The sequence below is a fragment of the Helobdella robusta genome (genome assembly GCF_000326865.2).
Source record: "Helobdella robusta unplaced genomic scaffold HELROscaffold_81, whole genome shotgun sequence".
Taxonomy (NCBI): domain Eukaryota; kingdom Metazoa; phylum Annelida; class Clitellata; order Rhynchobdellida; family Glossiphoniidae; genus Helobdella; species Helobdella robusta.
Window position 1 is genome coordinate 543,117 of NW_008705469.1, and position 18,017 is coordinate 561,133.

The 18,017-nt window shown below is 33.3% G+C and overlaps 2 protein-coding genes across 2 annotated transcripts; one reads left to right on the forward strand and one right to left on the reverse strand.

Moving 5' to 3' along the window:
• Positions 1–4,418: 4,418 nt before the first annotated feature.
• HELRODRAFT_104203 (hypothetical protein) lies at positions 4,419–7,851 on the reverse strand (the record flags this gene model as incomplete). Its single annotated transcript, XM_009032491.1, has 7 exons — positions 7,663–7,851; positions 6,512–6,876; positions 5,959–6,029; positions 5,556–5,624; positions 5,198–5,275; positions 4,838–4,985; positions 4,419–4,561 (listed from the first exon to the last, which is right to left on the reverse strand). Coding segments are annotated over exons 2-7 (771 nt in total), but the record flags the coding sequence as incomplete, so codon positions are not given.
• Positions 7,852–16,813: 8,962 nt separating this feature from the next.
• HELRODRAFT_90358 (hypothetical protein) lies at positions 16,814–17,101 on the forward strand (the record flags this gene model as incomplete). Its single annotated transcript, XM_009032434.1, has 1 exon — positions 16,814–17,101. A coding segment is annotated over one exon (288 nt), but the record flags the coding sequence as incomplete, so codon positions are not given.
• Between the last annotated feature and the right edge of the window lie 916 nt (positions 17,102–18,017).

The following is an 18,017-nucleotide window of genomic DNA, read 5'->3' on the forward strand; positions in this document are numbered from 1 at the left end:
GTTCTTGGCCCGATGGACAACAACACTTCAATATTTTTTAAAAAGATTTGCAAAATGATAAGTGGCAGGTCCGGCGACAGCAGAGAGCTATTTTTCGCCATGAATCATATATCTTGTTTGCTGCAAAGGTTTTTGCGCGTCTGTGTTACCGAAAATGTTCAATTAAACGCCGACGTGAGCGAATAACGAGATATCAATTGTTAACCGATTTTTTCAGATGTTTGACTGTTTAGTGTCACTCATCGCTGATTTGGTTTTAACATACATACATACATACATATATACACATATACATACATACATACATACATACATACATACATACATACATACATACACACACACATACATACATACATACATACATATATACATACATACATACATACATACACACATACATACATACACACATACATACATACATACATACATACATACATACATACATATATACACATATACATACATACATACATACAGACATACATACATACATACATACATACATACATACATACATACATACATACATACATACATACACACACACATACATACATACATACATGCATACATACATACACACATACATACATACATACATACAAACAAGCAAATTTCATTCCAACATTATTTCATCTCGTTCCATGCACTGATTGGGTATGAATGCTAAGCAATAATCGTATGCATGTTTGTAAGTGTGTTTGTATGTTTGCATGTATGCTTGTTTGCATGTATGTGTGTGTTTGTTTGCTTTATATTTTTTGATGGATGTTTACATACATACATTGATTAGCAAACATTTACATTTAAATACATGCATACATTACAAATACAAATACAAATTTACAAACTGACACACGAAATAATACATACGTACACACATACAAACAAACAAATCCAGCAGATATGTATGTGTGTGTGTGTGCGTGTGCGTGTGTGTGTGCGTGCGTGTGTCTTACGACTTCTAAATGTTTGATTGTTTGTGAGATGATGATGATGAAGACGACGACGACGATGATGATAATTTTGATGATGGTAATTAATGATATTAATAAAATAATAATAATAATAATAATAATAATTACGATAATAATAATAAAAAATCTTAATTTACGCTTCGCAATATGATGAACATCTGATAAACAAGCGATGCACCATGGTTATCAAAATAACAAAAACAGTATTAACAACAACAACAATAACAACAAAAACAGTATTAACAACAACAACAAAAACAACGCTAACAACAAAAACAGCAACAACAACAACAAAAAATAATAATGATAATCCATAAAAACGAATAAAAACTGCCTCGTTCTCTACATTCGGAAGATCAGATTGAAAAATTGTCAAAAAACACACTTTGGGCGTATATGCATTATTATTATTATTATTAATATAAATATTATTATTATTGTTATTATTAATATTATTATTATTATTATTATTATTACAATCTTATTATTATTGTTGTTATTGACTACCGCCAAAAATTCTAACGCTGCTGAAGCTATGCGTTTGTGCGTGTGTGTGTGGGTATGTGTGTGGGTTTGTGTGTGTGTTTGTGTGTGTGTGGGTGTGCTGGTTATAATAATACTATTATTCTTAGTAGTAGTAGTAGTAGTCGTAATAATTTTTAAAATTTAAAATTGCAAAAATGACTTCTACTAGTTTGTTATCAATACTCTCAGAGCATCGCTACATTTGGAATGTTTTTTACTTTGTATATTTGTTTGTATGTTTGTTTGTATGTTTGTTTGTATGTTTGTTTGTATGTTTATTTGTTTGTGTGTGTGTGTGTGTGTGTGTTAATAAATATATGAGCTTGAATGTGCGCCTGTATGTAAGGCTAGGTTTGTTCTCATGTAGGTATGTATGTTCAAGAGGTATGTTTGTTTGTTTGTTTGTGTGTGTATGTGTGTGTGTTTGTTTGTTTGTGTGTTTGTTTGTGTGTTTGTTTGTGTGTGTGTGCGTAGGTAAGATATTTATAAAATTCAACGCGTATTACGCACACCAGGGTATGATTGAATGTATCGTTAATATGGATCGTGCGAAAACAACATTAAAACACGTATGTGTGTCTGTGTTTGTATATGTGTGTATGTGTTTGTACGTGTGTGTATGTGTTTGTACGTGTGTGTGTATGTGTTTGTACGTGTGTGTGTATGTGTTTGTACGTGTGTGTGTATGTGTTTGTACGTGTGTGTGTATGTGTTTGTACGTGTGTGTGTATGTGTTTGTACGTGTGTGTGTATGTGTTTGTACGTGTGTGTGTATGTGTTTGTACGTGTGTGTATGTGTTTGTACATGTGTGTGTATGTGTTTGTACGTGTGTGTATGTGTTTGTACATGTGTGTGTATGTGTTTGTACGTGTGTGTATGTGTTTGTACATGTGTGTATGTGTTTGTATATGTGTGTATGTGTGTGTAGTTATTTTATTTTATTTTTCATGAATGAAAAAATTAAAAAGAGAGAGTCATTTTATGTTTGTCATGTGCATGCATCAAAGTAATTAGCATTCGGCATGGCTCGTTTCCCGTAACGCAATCCTTATTTAAGAACACACAATACATAAAAATGGCATCTTGTTCGTATTTTTGCGATACTTTTGCTTGTACTTCTAGGTACTTTTAACACTTCTGTTGTTCTGTACACCAAAATTTGTTGCAGTATCATTCTCATTATGGTAACTTTGAATACTTTTCCACCATTTTATGTTCTTATTTTTATAAAAAGCGATTTTAAAAAAGTAGCAACAGAAACTAATCTTAATGATATCTGAAAAAAAAAGATATTGATACATATGATACATTGATACTTGTGATATACACACAGATATGTGTAGAGTCTGTAAGTAAGAGCCATTTGACAACACGGGTTTGATGTACATTTTAATATCCAAACATTGTAAGAATCGTCTCTAGAGTGGCCATTAACTTTGAAGGCCCAGCCAAATTACCCCTTACCTCACACACACTTGGTCTCACGTATACACATAGATTTCCATGATTTAATGTTATTAACATTGATAAATCGGAATATTTCTCCGTGGAAAATTACAAAAACAAAAATACACAGAGGCAAAAATCAACAAACCTTCTCTCTACTGTTTACAAAATCATCATAGGGCGTTTTTTTCAAGCACTCTTTGATGGTCGCCATATCGTAGCTGCCACTACTACTACTACCACTGCTACTACTGCTACTACTGCTACTACTACTACTACTACTACTACTACTACTACTACTACTACTACTACTACTACTACTACTACTACTACTACTACTACTACTACTACTACTACTGTTACTACTACTACTACTACTACTATTACTATTAATACTACTACTACTACTACTGTTGCTGCAGTTTACTGTGGCCGCCAGCGATCGCACATAGTCGTGGAAGTTAGTGAAGTTGTTTGTGTAGATGCTGTAAAGGGCGGTGGCTGACCCGCTATGGGCTATAGCTGCCCAGAAAAGATCTGTATGTGTGCGTGTGCGTGTGTTTGTTTGCATGTGTTTGTTCTTTTTGTGTGTGTGTGTGTATGTTGTTTAATGAAAATATAAATTGGAGTGTAAACAAAATTATACATGAAAGTTGCACCACACAAAAGACAGACGTTTCAAAAGCAAGTTTCCCAACGCCAATATAAGTCGGCATGAAAAAAACAAACATACAAACAAACGAGTACACATACAAACACACAAACACACAAAAAAGAGACAGACGGACACACAAACAGTCAGACACACAAACAAACAGACACAAACAGTCAGACACACAAACAAAAAACAAGCACCGACGGCCACTAAATAACTTATGACAAAACTTCAATCAATGTCAAGCCATTATGAGCTATATAAATACGCATGTGTGTGTCTGTGTGTCTGTGTACCTTTCTATGCATCTGTGTATGTTTTTATGTGTATAATGTAATTTTAAGCAAACCTAGATTGCTTTATTGTGTATATGTCAGTTTGTATGTTTGTATATATTTTTATTTGTTGGTTTTTGTTTGTATGTATGTTTGTACAAATGTTTTTAATGTTTTCATGAATGTTTTTAATTGTGTTTGTATGTATATTTACTGAAAATATTATCAAAAAACAGGGGAAACTACTTTGTATATTTGCCGAAATGTTTGTCGACAAAATGCTTTGTATGATTCTGGATAAATTTGCATGCATTTTTCTATATACTTTTTTATGTTTGTATCTTTTTGAATAAATTGTTTTTATGTTTGTATATATTTGTATATATGTTTGTATATTTACACACATGTCTGTCGATATGTTTGTATGTTTTTAGATGTACTCGTCTATATGTGTATGTTTACAAACAAACAAAAAATATACAAAACCCACTTTTAGCTGAAGGCATGGTCATTAGGATGCCCACTAAGGACCCCCCTACACTTTGTCCCACCAGGGTCACTCTTGTGACGTCACCACGGAATGACCCGATGTTCTCGTGGACCCACCTGAGGGCCAGCATGACGTCACGTAGTCCGTAATTACCCGGAAGTAGGCTGTCGCCCGTGGTTAGGAAGCCTTTGAGAAAGATGGTTGGTGAAATGTGAAATAATTTTAACGTGATTCATTCATTAATTGATTAATTAATTCATTAATTCATTTGTTCGTTCGTTCGTTCGTTCATACATTCGCTCATTCATTCAATCATCCAATCATTCATTCATTCACTTGCTCATATTTTCTCTTTCACTCACTCACTCACTCACTCACTCACTCACTCACTCACTCACTCACTCACTCACTCACTCACTCACTCACTCACTCACTCACTCACTCACTCACTCACTCACTCACCTAGAACGCCCAGTCGATAATTGATAGTGACCACAACGACGCCCATCAGCGACAGCAGCCTGCCCTCATAGATGTGGCCCGAGCCGGACTCGTAACTGCCACCGTGGATGTAAAATATGACCGGATACGTCTTGCCCGGATTCGACTCCTACCAGAGCGAAGAAGATCGAATAAGTTTTCAGAATTTTTTTTTTTAGAAAATTGTTACTAATGAAGAATCGATGAATATTTTTTATTAGTGATTAGTTTCACTGATCGTCATCATCGTCATCATCATCGTCATCATCATCGTCGTCACATCATCGTCATCATCTTCATCGTCATCATCATCATCATCGTCATCATCATCGTCATCATCACCTCGTGTGGCGTGAAAATATTGAGGTAGAGGCAATCCTCGCTCTGGTCCACGTAAAAAAACTCTTCCGGATATTTTATCTGACGGTGACGTCATTTTCATCCTCACCATCGTCATCAGGAATATTATCATCATCGTCGTCAACATCATCATTATCATCGTCTTCACCATCATCTTCAACATCATTATCTTCATCTTCAACATCATTATCATCTTCAACATCATCATCATCATCATCTTCAACATCATTATCATCATAATCATCATCATCATCATCGTCTTCCCCATCATAATCATCTTCAACATCTTTATCATCTTCAACGACAACATCATCATCTTCGTCATCATCATCATCGTTACTTGTGGACAGCTAGGCTTTTTAACTATAGCTTCTAAAATGCCTGGCCATTTTTTAGCTGGTCTAGGAGCCTGATGATGATGATGACGACGATGATGATGAGGATGATGATGTTGTTGATGATGATGACGATGATGATGATGATGTTGTTGATGATGATGACGATAATGATGATGTTGTTGTTGTTAATGATGATGATGATGACAATTATGATAACGATAGTCATCACTTACATTCATTCACCATTATCTAAAACAACAACCCCAGCAAAAAGAAACCCCACCAGCATCATCATCACTACCACCATCAAAATCATCATCATCACAATCATCATCATTATAACCCTAGTCACCACCACCAACAGCATCATCATCACCGCAACCATCATCATCATCATCACCACACTTCAAATCTTAGATCTCCGACTGGCGGCTCAGCGTAAGGTATTCCGTAGAATCGATCGTAAAATGTCGTCACTGTGACATAATAATAATAATAATAATAATAATAATAATAATAAAAATAATAATAACGATAATAATAAAAATAATAACAATATTCATAACAATAATTTAGAAAAATTTGCCATGGAAAGCGTTCTAAGTGAAAGTTAACTATCATCATCATCGTCGTCGTCATCATCACCAGCGAAATAATAATCATAATAATGATAATAATAATAATAATAATAATAATAATAATATTAATAATAATAATAATAATGGGAACATCATTTTATTTTCATCATAAATCATGAATTAAAATTTAATAAAAGTAAAACTGTTTTAAAATTAAGAATTAGAATATTCTATGAAGCTTGACATTCTAAAGAAGAATGCGTAATAATAATAATAATAATAATAATAATAATAATAATAATAATAGTAATAATGATAATAAAAATAAAACTTCATCATCATAACCATGATCGTCATCATCATCATCATCGCCAGCTTACAGGTCGTTAAGTTTTCAATTCCGTTGCGAAACCTCAGTCCCTGGATGGTCCCGTATTTAGTCTCCACCGAAACTGGGTCACCACTCCTCGTCGCCAAAACTAGGTCACCACAAAAATAAACCGGAAGTAAATAAATAAGAAATAGCAGCCGGAAACGGAAGCGGAAGTTGTCACGGTGGCTGTCACGTAACTTTACTAGCGATGCTGTCGTTAGTGACGACGATGGTGGGAGTGGAGATGATGACGACGACGATGACGTCATTGTAAATAAGTGATGACGCGCTGTTCTGTTGTCGGTCGGTAGGAGGCTGACGACGATGATGACGATCTGGCTGCCTAATCAATTTCTTTAACTGTCTTCAAATCTGATAAAGCGAAGTTAGAGATATCAAGAATGATGAAACTATTACTACTACTGCTTTTACTTCTTCAACTAACGCTACTACTACTACCTCCACTACTACCACTACTACTACCACTACTACTACTACTACTACTACTACTACTACTACCACTACCACTACTACTACTACTACTGCAGCTTCTACAACATCAACAACAACAATAACAGAAAAAAATATCTACAAGAACAGAATGAATATCGCATATACGTTGCTAACACTAAAGCCACATCTGTGCCATAGATTAAAGACGACATAAAAAGACATTAACTCTTTCTCCCTCTCTCTCTCTTGCTAATGTGAAAATCGCGTGAGACATTACTACTACTACTACTACTACTACTACTACTACTGCTACTATTACTACTACCCCTACTACTACCCCTACTACTACTACTACTACCTCTACTACTACTACTATACTACTACTGCTACTACTACTACTACTACCTCTACTACTACCCCTACTACTACTACCTCTACTACTACTACCCCTACTACAACGCTACTACAGCAACTAGAACTACTATTACTAAAAACGCTACTACAACAACTACAAATATTACAACGACAAACGCCATTGCAGCAACTTCAACTACTACATCAATAAACGCCACTACAGTAACTACAACAACTACTACTAAAAACGCTACCACAACAACTACAAATACTACAACAACAAACGCCAATGCTGCAACTTCAACAACTACTACAATAAACACAACTACAGCAACCACAAAACAAAAACTCACAGTGTATGTGTTTTTTTTCCAGAATATTATTTTGAAAACATTATTAAATGTTAATAAATCCAAAATTAATCAATTAATAATAATTATCATTACTATTATAATTAATTGTGGCTGTTATTATTGTTATTATTAATTATATCATCACTGATAATTATTATTTTTATTATTAATTTAAAATAATTAAAAACACAGACGACGGATAAAGTAATGACAGGAATTTGAACAGTGTGAAGCCGAATCTTTCTCTATATATACACACATACATACATACATTCATACATGCATACATACATACATACATGCATACATACATACATACATGCATACATACATACATACATACATACATACATACATACATACATACATACATGCATACATACATACATACATACATACATACATACATACATACATACATACATACATACATACATACATACATATATACGTACTAACATACGTACATTCATTCAAACACAAACCCTTAAATGAAATATAGTAGTGTTGATAGCATTATTAATATAAGAAAAAAACAACAAAAAGCGATTATAAAAACAACAATAATAATAAATTCTATAATAATAATAAAAAAATCAACAACAACAACAACAACAATAATAATAGCGCTCCCTGCATGCAAATGTTTACGTAATGCTATCTACCTTATTCTAATTAGATTCAAAATTTGTTTGTTTGTGTGTGTGTGTGTGTGTGTGTGTGTGTGGGTTGTGATGGTCGAGATTGGTATAAATACGGTATATATATATATATATATATATATATATTTCTCTAATTTTAATGTTAGTCAATTGGTATCAATTTTCAATGAAGAGTTACGTAACGTTTATAACTGGGTTCTGGCTAATAACTTAAGAATAAACATAGCTAAAACTAACTTTATTTTATTTGGACCTAAGATTCGAACAAGTGTTGTTGATATTCAGGTTTTATTAAATAATGTTTGCATTAACAGGGTTGAATCTACAAAGTTTTTAGGTGTCATCATCTCTAGCAATTTATCCTGGACTAGTCACATTCAATTCATTTCACAAAAGGCTACAAAAAATTTAGGAATACTTTACCGACTGAGATCAAGGTTTCCAAGACATATTTTAATAACACTATATAATTCTATTGTTTTGCCATTTTTCACCTATTGTATTTCTATTTGGGGTTTTACAACAAAATCTAACGTTCGTATGTTGAATTTTTGTCAAAATTATTTTATTCGTATTTTGTTTGGGTTACCAAAATTTGAGCATATCAGTCATTTGTTTATATCATCTGGAATTTTAAAAGTTTACCAGTTACACATTTTTTTCACGTTAATGTTTTTTTATAAATTATTTAAACTAAATTTTTGTCCTTCCTTGTGCCACCAATTAAATCATTTAATCAATAATCAATCAATATTTTTAAGACATAATATAGATTTTTATTTTCCTAAACCTCGCACTAACTTTTTTATTAATTCCGTCTTTTATGTCTCTTGTCGACTTTGGGACTTATTACCAATTCACGTAAAAAATTTGAATACTGCTGGTTTATTTAAAAAATCAGTTTATCAATTAATCTTAACGAATCATTTTTCCTCTTTCATTACCGGTTAATTCCCCGTGTAACTATGTTATTGTTTTCATTTGGTTCCTGAGGTTTTTGTCGATTAATTATTACTATTTTGTTTGGTTTTATTTTTTTCTTTCTTGTTATCACTTATTGTTTATCTTTGTTCGAATTTTATTCAAATTTCTGTTTCGGTGGCCCAACAAGTGCAAACTTCGGGTCTCCTAGTATTATGTATTTATTGATACTTTACTGAATAAAAGATTATTTGAATTGAATTGAATTGAAATATACTGAATGAATGAATGATTGATTGAATGACCAATTGTTGAATGAGTGAGTGATTAATTGATTGAACAATTAACTGACCGATCAAGCAACTAATCGACCTATCAAACAATTAATTGACTTAATTGTTTTATTGATTGACTGACTGACTGCATGAATGAATGATTGATTGATCGTATGATGCATGATGGATGTGAGAAAATGAATGAAATAATACTTTGTGCTCAAATGATCAATTACGGAAAAAAATAGATCTAAGAATTCAACATTCTTTTTTTACCCCCCCCCCCCTCTCTCTTTCTCTCTCACTCTGTCTTTCTCATTATGTTTCTGTTTCTGTATCTTTCTCTCTTTCTCTCCGTTTTACTCTCTTTTTTTTCGCACTTTCCATTCGCTTTTCACACATTTCCGATCTCATTTTTCGCCCCCCCCCTCTCTCTCTCTCTCTTTCTCTCTCTTTCTTTCTCTGTCTTTTTCATTCCTTTCTGTCCTCTTTTTCTTGCCCTTTACCTTCTTTTTAAATCATTTTTCATCGTATTCATCCGATCTCTCATTAATTCTTTCATTTTTTGTTCGATGTTTCTCACTCTCTTTCTTTTTCACCATCTCTCTCTCTCTCTCTCTCTCTTTCTCTCTCTTTCTCAATTTCTCTTTCTTTTTCTCATTTTTTTAATAATGTGTTATTTGCACAAGTAATTTAGCAGTAGTATAGAATTCGGAGTATGATTTTTTTCATTTAATTTTAAGTGCAAGGGGGATAATGCAGTCATTTTTGAACTTGGATTTTAATTCTTAAAAATGTGTTTCTGTGTGTGTGTGTGCGTGTGTGAAATGTGCGTGTGTGTGCGTGTGTGTATGTATGTGTGTGGAATGTTTGTATGTGTGTGTGTGTTTGCCGAACGGATGAACGGAGATATTTAGATATTCGTTCATATTCCAAGATATGTTTGCACGGCATATTAATTCAGAATTCCAACACATTTTACCCACACACATACACACACACCACACACACACACACACACAAACAAACACACACACACACAAATTTATGCGTGTTCTTATATAAAGATATGTAGGATGAAAGTAACCTTCAAATATGAATGAATGAATGAATGGATGATTGATTGAATGAATGAATTAATGAACCAATCAATGAACGAACAAATACAAGGATGAACGAACGAACGAACGAATGAATGAATGAATGAATGAATGAATGAATGAATGATTGAATGATTGATTGAATTAATGGATGGGTGAATTAGCACCCTCACTTTAAAAAAGACAGCATATAAATCAAATTAGAGCATTATGTCTTTATTACTTCGAAAATGACGTGTTTGTTAATAACAAGTCACCTAATAACTTAATCCTCACACAAAGACACACACACACTAGCACACACACACACAGACACACATACACAGACACACACACACTGACACACATATCACTTTTTAAAGAAGTGTTAATCCTAATCTATTTGCTAGCTAACAATAGTTAACATTGACTCGCTCAGTTTTTTGATCGTCTGATCAACTGACTGAATAAAGGAATGATTAATTATATGATTGGTTAAATGTATGAATGGTGAATGGAGAAGTGACTGAACGAACAAATGAAAGAAAGAACAGGGTTTAGATTAAAAATTTCAAAATCTATCAATCTATTTAAAAAAACCAACATACGAACATTAATTATTTTAAAATATACAACTATACACTGGAAAAGCTTCCATTATATAATATAAATTTATGTATATATGTTAAAAATGTATGAGTTAAGCGCTAGATAATTTGTTATGATTTAAAAGTAAAAGTGCTGTAAAAACAAATTAACTTATTTATGATTAAGTTAATTTAAAATATAAACTCAAACTATTCATTTTTTTAGGAGCTCGGATATTTATTAAAAATAATTTTAATTTATTTAAATTTTGTTTAAATTTAAATTAAGACAGAACAATCAATGACGGAAAGAAAATCCTCCAGGTTAAATCACTACATAACATTTTTTTACAGATTACATTACATTACGCATTTTATTATTTTACACATGCTTTAACAATTTTAAAGTTGATTAAAATTTAAATTAAAAAAAAATAAATAATTTGAAAATAATTTATGAAAAGGTCAAAAAATCCAATTAACTATGCTTCATTGCTTGCTAATGAAGAGGATGATGATGAAGGTGTGTATGTTTGTCTGTTTTTGTGTATGTATGTTTGTTCATGTGTATACGTGTGTGTGTTTGCTGAGTTAGAATTTCTTATTAACTGTAATATTTCATATTATTTCTATATTTTCTTTTTTTCCAGATTTCATTTCAACGAGTAGAAGCCTTCAAAAGACATGTAAAGGACCAGATAATAAATTGAAACAATCATATCTTACTAAAAATAATAATACTAATAAAATTATTAATAGTGATAATAATAATAATAAAATTAATATAAATAATAATAAAATTAATAATAATATTAATAGTGGTAGATGCCTTGAAAGTGCTAAGAAGAAAATTAAACTAAATAGTTTCCAAGATGAATTTAAAAAAACGAGTTTGATTTTCATTTGTTTTTTATTCTATCTTTCATTCATTCATTCATTCATTTATTTATTCATTTAATCCAAATTATTTTTCTATTAATCAACCATTTGTTCATTCATCCATAAATATATTTTCTAGTCAATCAATCATTCAACCTACCTACAAACCAATCAATCAACTATCCAATCAATCATTCAACCTACCTACAAACCAATCAATCAACTATCCAACCAATCAATCAACCAACCAATCAACTAGGTAATCTTCAGAATGATGTTGTTGACTTGACGAATGAATGCATGGCTGAGAAAGATTTCCGAACCACCATCAATCAACCGCAGAGAAAAAACCTATCAATCAACAATACTACAACAACTACTACTACTAATACTACTACTGTGGCTACTTCTGTGGCTACTACCACTACTACTTCTACTACTGCCGATACTACTGTGGTTACCGCTATTGCTACTAATAAAAGCAGTATTAAAAGTAATGCTAAAGAGACAGAACCATCCCTTAGTACTAAATCAAACAAGAGGCAACACACTCCAAGTCGTTGGTTTACTGTAAACGTTGTTATTGTATCAGTATGTTTGTTTGTTTGTATGTTTGTTTGTATATATGTTTTTTGTATGTGTGTTTGTATGTATGTTTGTTTGTATGCGTGTTTGTATGCTTGTTTGTATGTGTCATTGGAATCTGTTGCAAAATGTCTTTGTGAAATGACGATGATGATGATCATACTGATGACATGATGGTGATAATAGTAATGATGATGTAGTTGTTGTTGATGTATTTGTTGATAAAAATTTTTGCTGTTCCTGATGATGATGCCGTCATAGTTGTTGTTGTTGTTGTTGTCGTTGTTGTTGTGTTGGTGTCATTAAAACCGTTGTTTATTACTTGACAGATGATGACGATGATGATGAAGAAGATGATGATGATGATGATGATGGTGACTTCAGCTGCAGCAGTTCTGATGATGAGGAAAATGATGATGCCGATGATGATGAAGATTACGATGATGATTTTGATAAGAAAAATAAACACAAAAAACCTGTCTTGAAGAACGAAACAAATAAGAAATCCAATAGTCTTAATAAAACTACTACTACTACTACTTCTACTACTACTACTCCTACTACTACTTCTACTACTACTACTACTACTCTTACTACTACTACTACTAGTTATAATACTACTACTACCACTACTAATAATAGTAATAATAATAAAAACATAAGAAAAAATAGTAATAAAAAGACTTACAATAACAGAAATGATATAACTGCCTCTCAATCTGCTATTGCTATTACTAATATTACATGCGGGAACTTTACTTCTATTGCTACTACTACTGTTGCTGCTACTACTTCTGCTACTGCTGCTACTACTGCTACTACTAAAGTCAAAAGCAATGTTACAGCAAACGTTAATTACCAACGTGGAAGTATAGGTTAATGTTTTTTTTTTTCAAAATTTTATTAAAGAGAAGCTTTTTTACTATTTTTTAGATTAATTATTGATTAAATTAAATTAAATTTATTAATTTCGATGATAATGATGCTGATGACGGCGATGACGATGATCATGATCGTGTGTGCGGTGGCAATTAATTAATTTCTAATAAATTTCTCACAATCTTACAAAAGTTTTATATCTTTAACAAACTCATACACACACACCCACACACACACACACACACCTGCACTAAAACAGACACACACATACATACAAACAAACACTCAAACATTCAGCTAAAGACAGATCTTCCTGCCTAAGGCTAGGCCTTTCAAGAAATTCAAAAGTGAAACCGCTTCATGATATTAAAACGAGCTAACGATTATTATATAATATTTTATTATCATTCTTATTATAATTCGTAATAATATTAATTATTTTATCTTAAATATTGTGGTTATTTTTATAAAATGGCCTATTTGTTTGAGTAAGACTGGCTCTTGTGTGGTTATTCTGGTTGAATATTATGCGTATGGTAGCGTGTGTCAGAGATTGAATGCTCTGTTTCAGTTGTTTTAAATTTTTTCAAAATTAATACTAATTATCATCAGAGATTTTATTATTATTCATGAGAATATTAATCATAATTTTATTATTTTTATGATTCTTGTGCCCTTTGTTCAATTTTTTCAAATGCGTTTGAATGCTTGTCTGTAGAATGTTTAAATAAATTAATTAATTAAATATTTATATTTGTTTTAATTACGCAAAAAATTTTGTCTACATTATTTAATATAGTGAAGATAATATATTTAATTTAATATAGTTAATTTGATTAATTTACTAACTTTTTTTTACTTAAAATAAAGTTACATTAGCCTTCCATACTGGCTGTCGCAAACGTTGCCATCGTCACTGTTTATTTATATTTGGGCATTTAAATTTTAAAGGGACGATTAATTAATTTTTTAATTTAATAAATTCCTTCGCTAATTACTTTGATTTTTAATTGATGATTTTAAAAAATCAATTAATTAAAAATTTGTACTTATGCAAGTAACATAGCAATGTTTGTCGATTGACATTTTGCAGCTTCTTGCACTGAGAAAAAAATTAATTTAAAAATAATTCAAAATTAAATGTATGATTAAGATTAAAATCAATTAAAATTAATTACTAAGTAAATAAAATAATTTCAGTTTTTTTAAATTAAAAGCTTGTTTTGCATTGTTTTTCTTTTTTGTATGATAAAAAAATTAATAATAATAAAACTAATATGACCTGATGAAAAATGATGCACTTATTAAATTAAATGCCATTAAATACTGAGAACACTATTATTACTGCTGCAAAATCAAACACTACAAAAAAAACAAAACTGTCTTACTTACATAACTTTATACTCCACTGACTGATGTCAAGTTAGCTATGTTTACCAGCCAGCTGAGAGGCAAAGAGGTGATTTGTCGGGAATGGGTCTTCAATAAAATTCAACGATGTCTGGATGGGGATCAGAGAGGTGTGATTATAATTGGGGGTCCAGGCAGTGGGAAAACCTCAATTTGTTGTGAAATTTTATGGCCAACAATTAGTGGCGGCAAACAGAATCAACTGAAACAGAGCCTGCTTGCTTATTACATCATACCTCCATCTCTTGAGAAGAACAATCCAAATCTGACCTGTGATTTCATAAAAAACATACACCAGCAACTGCATGAATCTTTTTTGAAATCACACTTCCAAGCCGCACTTCCAGATCCAATTCACCTAATCAAATCGAACCTAGATGAGATCTTCAACCAGTATATACTGAAACCCTTATCAAGTTTAAAACCAGAAGGTAGATTTTCAATTTTAATTGATGCCCTGGATGACTTAAAAACCCTAGATCGAAGTTCAGATGTCCCCAGTCAGTGCATATCGGAGTTGTTAGTTAGGAATCAGTCGTCATTCCCATCTTGGTTTAAGTTAATCTGCACTACTAGAAAGCATGGAAGTTTTTTTGAAGGGTTTAAAAAAATTAGGTTAGTTGGTTAATGTGCGTTTGTGAGTGTGTGTGTGTGTTTATTTTGTGTGTGTGTTTATTTTTGTTCAGATGTAGTTTAGTTAAATTTAAGTTACATAAATTTAACATTCAAAAATTAAAATTTTATAAAAATTGCGTAACCTTAATGCCTTAACCTTGAGAATGACCTTTAACCTTCTATATAACCCCCACAAACCCCGCACAAAGGTTAGATGATTTGAGAAAATCACACGTAGTCAGAGACGTCCAACAATACATTCTCCATAGGTTGAACAAGGACGACAAACTGAAGCAACAGTTGGATAGGAAAACTGCTGAGATGCTGAACCAACTTCACATCAAAAGTGACGGTTGTTTCTTGTATTTAGAAAAATCTTTAGACATCGTCGCTTATGGGCTGGTTCCTCTGCAAGAAATCAGAGACATCCCAAGCACGCTGAACGGATTTTACCTCTGGTTGTGCCAAAAGTTATTCACCAGGGTCCATTTCAATCTAATCAAGCCGTTACTTTCTGTTATTTTTGCTCACTCTGAGTTGAATCTGACAGCTGATAATTTATTTAAAGTTATTAACACGAGGTTTAGTAACGCAATTTCAAAACAAGACTTTGACGAGAGATTGTATGCCGCTAGATTCATTCTACTGTCCGATCAATTCCCGCACGAGAAAAAATTTTTCTCGACGGATGACAGCTTAAAACTTTTTATCTTTCATCATAGTTTTTCTGAATGGTCACTGGACGTGAAATATTGCACTAGGAGATTTCTCTGCAAGTTGTCTGACGGACACGCTTCTTTGGCTCTGAGCATGGTGGCCAGCCTACAAAAGACTAGGATATCTAACGATGCTGTGTACGAGCTCTCACAACATCTCCTAAAGTCAGACTTCAGACTGGAGCCCTACCATTTATCTCTCATGTTACTCTACAGTCGAATTGATCTGGCTGGTATCAAACTAGAAACCACAGATGGCGCTTTTGCAGATCCGCTGATATTTGAAATTCTATCGAAGGCAGGAGCAAAAGTAGCTGATTCGTATGATAAAGATCTGATGGTCAGTAGCTTCAGTGGCGACGTCTTGCCGTCTGATCAGTTGGACAATGCATTTGATGATGACCTAGACGACCAATGCGATCAAGACTCATCTTCATCTTCTCAGCGAAACAAAACCAAACCATGCAGTGCCCTGGCCTCGGCAGCTTTTCAAGGAAATTCCCAGTTAGTTCAGCTACTTTTAGACGCCACAGGATCCGATATGTTGGAGAGAAGAGACCCGAAGACGGGCCAAACCCCCCTAATGCTCGCTTCTCGACACGGCCACCACGAAATTGTTTCAATCCTTTTAGCGGCCGGAGCCAATTATGACAGTGTCGACTTTGAGGGCTGGTCATCGTTGAAAGCAGCATCGTGGGGCGGTCATTTAGAGTGCGTGAGACTACTTCTAGAAGTTGGAGCAGATGCAGATAAGTGCGACGTTGGAGGACGCTCGCCGCTAGGTGCTGCCTGCTGGTGTGGCCACGAAGATATCGTCAAGCAGTTATTAGACGCCGGAGTTCTGGTGGACAGACAAGATGACGACGGACGATCGCCTCTTATGTCTGCATGCTACCTCGGCCACCTCAACATCGTCAAACTTCTCCTGGCGTTCGGTGCCGATCCAAACCTCATCGATCCGGAAGGAAGAACCGCCTTGATCGTCGCATGCTCTGGCGTCAGCTCCGACATGGATCCCAATCTGTCGAACGAAAAAAATAAAATGGACATTGTCGATGTGTTACTAGAAGCTGGAGCCGACGTTACTGTGGCAGACGTCGATGGAGTGACCGCACTGACTGTAGCCGCCTGTGACGGGAAGGCGGAGATGTGTGAGGTGTTCCTGGAGCATGATGCGGACGTGGATTGGGAAGACGTCGAAGGAAGGACCGCCATTGACTGGGCGGTTATGATGGGGCATGCTTCTGTTGTTAAGGTTCGATTCTTAACTCGCAATATTTCCATTCATTATTTCAGTTTTGTAATTTGTCCAAAGATGTCCATGGTACCATTTTTTAAATTTTTCTCGTAAACTTGTTTATTTTTTCTCGTCAGTTTTGTTATTTTGATGGATCTTGTCTAATTTTTTTTTCAATAAATCGTTTATTAATTGGTTAACGGCAATAATGTAAGATGAAACCCACCCATCGTCTTTTTAGATGTTGTTGTTCTGGGGTGCCAGTGTCGACGCCATAGACCCTGATGGCAGAACATTACTTGGTCTGGTGGTTGTGTTGTTTTGTGTGGTTGTGTTGTCATCTTCCTCCTCATCATCGTAATTATCATATTCATCATCGTAATTATCATATTCATCATCGTAATTATCATATTCACCATCGTAATTATGATATTCACCTTCGTAATTATCATATTCACCTTCGTAATTATCATATTCATCATCGTAATTATCATACTCATCATCATAA